Here is a 5,111-nt window from a genome sequence, read left to right as displayed (position 1 = left end):
CTTATACTCAGCTAAAATTCACCCTCTTGGGGCAGGAAATGGTGTATATCTAGATCTGCATGGTAGCTGCACAGGTATATAAGAGGCATAAAAATTCATCAAGCTGTAAACTTTTAAAATGTGCACTTACTGAATGTAAAGTGACACCTCAATTAAAAAGGAAATTAAAAAATAATAATAAATATGAAACACATCCCTCCCCACCCATTATGCCACTTTGCAATATTTATTTTCTGCAAATAGATGATGTATATATTTGCCTGTTGTCTTCTGCTCAGCTCAGAGCTGCACTATTACAGTAGCTACTAGCCACATGTGGCTGTTTAAATTTTATTTAATTAACACTAAATAAAACTTAATATTCAGGTTCTTGGTTGCACTGGCTACATTTCAAGTGCTCCATGGCCACAACAGAGCATTTCCATGATTGCAGGTACTGGTCTAAAATGTAAGATCCGGGAGAGAAGAGACTGCATCTGTCTACTTTATTCTCAGCTCCTAGAATGGTGCTTGGCATATGGGGGGCACTTCCTAAATACTTGTTGAATAGATGAATAAAGGAATTTTGTAATAACAAAAAAAAAATCACAGAATAGAGAGAAAAACAAAAACCTGGAAACATCCTAAGTGCCTATCTATAAGGGATTAGTTAAATAAATTTTGGCACACCCTACAGTACAGCCCTGTTCAGCCACTAAAAGGTGACGTAGGTGTGTATGTAATGACCCAGAAAAATATCCCCACTATAGTGAGTGAAAAGGTAAGTTTCTTAAAAATATGTACAGTATACTCCATTTTATTAAGAAACATAAACCAAAAAAAGTCAGCAATAATATATACCAAACTGTTAGTAGTAGTTACAGCTGGATAGAATTAGAGCAAAGAGAAATTTACACTCTATATTCCTCTGTAATGCTTGAAATTGTAATGAATATGTATTACTTGGGTATTAAAAATATATTTAAAACAAAATCAAATGCAACCATCTGAGCACAAAAGGAAAAAATGAAGCCCCACATTGCTATCTGTCCCATGAACATATAGAGCATTTCTTAAGTATTTGCCAAGTGCCAAAATCTCTACCAGCTTTATTTCATTTAATCTTAACAATATCCCTGTAATCAGATACTACCGTCCTGTGTTGAAAATGTGGACTTTGACGATCAGAGAGGTAAAGTAGCTTTCCCAGCCTCAGATAGCTAGCACACAGTAGAACTGGCATTGGAACCCAGCTCTGCCTGGTTTCACAGCTCATAGTATTCTTCACTGCATGAGCACAGACAAATACACACAAAGAATTGCTAGATCCCTGGTAAGCCCTGAACTACCCACTCCATCCAGATGAAACCCCAAGCTAGGGCCACACTACAACCAGGTGCATGAAATCTACCAAACCCTAGGGACAGTTGCTTTTGCTGCTCAGGACAGTAGAAATATAACATAATTGAAGCTAGCCACTCTCCCTCTGTCTTGTCTCCCCATTTATTCCACAATTGTCCTTCCCTAAATATCATATACACACACTCAGACCAAAACGCCTCCAGGATCTGGTGCCAGTAACACTTGGTGACTTAAGCAAGCTGGTAGAGATTTCCCAGCTCCCCAGCAGATGCCTCGATTGTGCCTTTGTTGAATTTTCAGCCAATCCCCCCTGAAGAGGCGTTTTCAGTTCACCCGAGATATCTGAGCCAAAACACTGCAGAGTCGCCTTTCAGCTTTGTGGACAAGACATTCCAGGCTGCACGCCACCGGGAGGCTTGTTTAGCCTCACACTTGACGCAAATGGGGTGTGTGTTTACCCACAAACACACACATGCACACAGCAACAGAAGTTGCTGCAGTGGTGGTATTTCTAGAGGCCCAGAAACTGTACTTAAGCAATATGGAACTCGATCACGCTGCCTTTCAGGAAAAAAAATCTAATTCCTCCTAAGCAAAGTTTCGACCACTGCCCAGAAAATTCGGTAGGAGATGAAATGTAATACTCTGTTAAGCCTTATTTTGCCAGCACAAGTGAGAGCTCACCCAAGCATAGAGAGTCATTAAAATGGATCTTACATGTATCATTATAAATTTAATAATTGCCATGACGGCTAGAGTTCAAGTTAAAATGAATGTCAGCTGAGCATGACCAATTGATGTTACCCCAGCTGCCACAGAGCCTCACTTGGGGTTATATTCTACTTCCAGAGGCTCCATAGTACATGTGGACCCAACACAGCCAGAGCCAAGAACAGATGGGAAATGCAGACATCTACACCTAGCCAAGGAGAGGCCGTCATAATTGCATATTATCTCGGTGTACCAGCCCAATTAAAATATTCTTCAGTGTCAGAGGTCCCAAATGTTCCTCTGCTAAGTGTCTGCATACCAAACTTAGCTAACACTTAGTGAAATGCAGTCAATCCCAGATTCTGTTCATGACAATTATCGATTTTCCTCCTATCTCTCAGAGAGCTCCTGTAGAAATAGGAGCAGACAGGTCCAGTAGGTTATGCACTTAATAAATCAAACACCACAAAACAAATTCCACTTGTCTAGGCTCCTTTGGTATCAGTCATTCTGATTATAGTGAGTGCACTTTCAGGAGCGGATTTTATTTTATTTGTTTAGGAATCAAGTCAGTATCTATGTTTGTTTGTTTGTTTTTTTAACTGTAGCTTGTTTAAATTTATTTTTATCCTTTGAAAGTCAGAGCAAAACCCAGCACAAAATCCTTTCTTAAAACAACAACAAAAAAGCCATCTAAAATTATAGGGAAGAGTAGAAGGTCAGTTTTCACCTCCACATTATTTCATACTGGGAAGAGCTGATCTTTGAGACTCATGAAGAGAGGAAATACTCCATACACACCAAGAGGACAACAGAAGGGGTTTTCCGTTTGCTTGATTTTGTTTTGTTTTTTACCATTCACAATGTTTCAAAGGAAATATCAGAAGATATTTTCAGATGAACGCACACACTGGCTCCTGCTTGAGCTGTATTTCACCCTTGCCACCTCAGGTCCTAGTCATTCTCCTGGGAAGAAGATACAGCTTCAACTTTTCTTCCTACACAACCAGCCACTCGATGCTACTCGTGAACATGTCTGCCTTTTAAAGACAAGTTGAACTTTAACTGGTAGACGCAGGTCCTGGGTGACTGCGGCTTTCAGACCGATGACAGCCAATGACCTACTCTCAACAGGCCACTTTAAATGGCTGTGACATTCTCACAGATGGGGCCAAAGAGTAGAGTAGGATATGTTTTTGATCCATAAACACAAGAGCCAACAGACCACACAGAGAATGACTCAAACAAAACCATCGCTGTCAGGAGCAACATTTCCAAAAGGTGCTGAGAATGTATCAATCCCAAAAAGGTTTTCAGTACAAATCAGCTCCTATTTGACTTTAGAACATCAACACTGTTTGTTGACTCTCTTAGATTAAAGCATATAAATCTTTGCCTTTCTGGTTCCCCCGATTGAATTTTTTTTTTTTTTTTTTCTTCTCTTTATTTCTCCTTTAGCCCACCAACAAGTCAAGGCAGAATCTCAGTACCAGGACACAGAAAATGATGAGCCAGCATGATCTCCACCTTAAGAAGAGAATCTGATTCCTTAACCAGAGAAACACAAACAAGCATAATCAACAAACAACAAAGTCCTGATAACCACCTGGGCTCTCTGACTTACTCTTAGCAATTCCAGCAAAATAACCAGCACCGCAAACCAAGTGACCAACAAAGCTCTGCCACTTACCCTCTTTTGATCTTCCAGTCCATGGGTAACCGGCTTTCTCTTCTGCTGTTGACTGGACTCAGAAACCGATTCCATTTCCCAGGAATACAATCCCCCTCTCTCCTTCAGCGATGCTTCCAAATCCACAGAGGACCAAAATAGCCCAGGCAAAAGCGAGACATGCACACCACCAGACACAGCTCCCGCCGGCCAAGGAAATCAGCGCCACCTCTTCAAAGGTCTTCCCGACTTCTTAAAATCCGCTCGGGAACCTCACTCACCATTGCTGCCTTAGCAATGAGGGCGGCTGCTGCCGGCATTGTGAGAACTGGGACTTTGGGTTTTATTTCAGTTCTGAGACTCGTTTCATGAGAGCCCAGAGGACAGATTTGGGCAAAGGCAAGTCCATATCCTGGGGCGTGTGCCACATTACTGCCCCAGAAATCCTTTCCTCATTGCCTCCTTGGCACGGATAATTTATATGTCAATAACAATGTAAATGGGCATTTAATCCACCGAGCTGATAACATCCACATCCCTCTCCGGCAGCCCCTGACTCCCATAAATCACCACAAACACCACGCAGAAAGCCACCCCTCACAGTTCCTGCGAGCGTTCATCACAGAGGCTGCTCCCTCCCGGGCTGTCATCTTCCTTCATGGAGTAACTCATACCTGAGGAGAAAATGTTCAACAATCAGATTTGTCTTTTGTGAAGAAGCACGGGTTTGAGCTGTCTTCCCCACCATCTGGAGCCATATAGTGAGGCCTATACCAAGTAGCAGCCAGTGGTCTTCCTCCAAGTCCCTCGATCCTCTGAACAGATCCACGAACAAGCAACCTCGGGGGGCCTCACGGGCTCCTTGCTTCTCATGGCGAGAGAGTCAGAGAAGCCCCTCAGATAAGCACACTGAAGCTGGAAATGAGTTGCTATCTTTCAAACCTAGGTGGGGCGCATCATCATCATAATAATAGGAATAAGACACCAAGGTATGATGAGACAGGAAAGCAATGGTCTGTGAAGCAAAAAGCATCAATATATTTTCCCCAATTACAGCTGGAGGAGGCAGCGTATGGCAGGCGAGACACCAGGGTCCACTGGGGAGGCTGCAAAAGAGCAGCCTAGATCGTCTGAGGGCTGAAAAGCAACTGCCACGGAGCCGCAGTCCCTTCCTCGGAACCTGCAGGCAGCAGAGGCACCCAGTCACCTTCTGGCTGACGTCACAGAAGCTCAGAGGGACACAGAAAGAGGAGAGAGGAGGGGACCTCTCCACCAAGGAAAATACTCGTACTGGGTGTACCCCCCCCCCAGGAATGGTCTGAGAGGTGGAAGAAATCTGAGAATCCCCATGAAAATGCACAGTTAAGTAATTATGATTTCCTCTTCCCAC

General features: G+C 43.0%; 1 protein-coding gene across 1 annotated transcript in view; it reads right to left on the bottom strand.

The window, feature by feature from the left end:
- NAV2 (neuron navigator 2) overlaps nucleotides 1–4,048 on the bottom strand; it is an 852,675-nt gene extending 848,627 nt beyond the window's left edge. Inside the window, exon 1 of the mRNA XM_004369713.1 lies at nucleotides 3,743–4,048. Within this exon, the coding sequence (XP_004369770.1) occupies nucleotides 3,743–3,817 (75 nt within the window). The 5' untranslated portion in view covers nucleotides 3,818–4,048. The remainder of the gene's footprint in view (nucleotides 1–3,742) is intronic.
- Between the last annotated feature and the right edge of the window lie 1,063 nt (nucleotides 4,049–5,111).

Source organism: Trichechus manatus, unplaced genomic scaffold, assembly GCF_000243295.1.
Source record: "Trichechus manatus latirostris isolate Lorelei unplaced genomic scaffold, TriManLat1.0 scaffold00006, whole genome shotgun sequence".
Classification (NCBI taxonomy): Eukaryota; Metazoa; Chordata; class Mammalia; order Sirenia; family Trichechidae; genus Trichechus; species Trichechus manatus.
The sequence above is the reverse complement of the archived record's forward strand: the minus strand, read 5'-3'. Positions and strand labels throughout refer to the sequence as shown.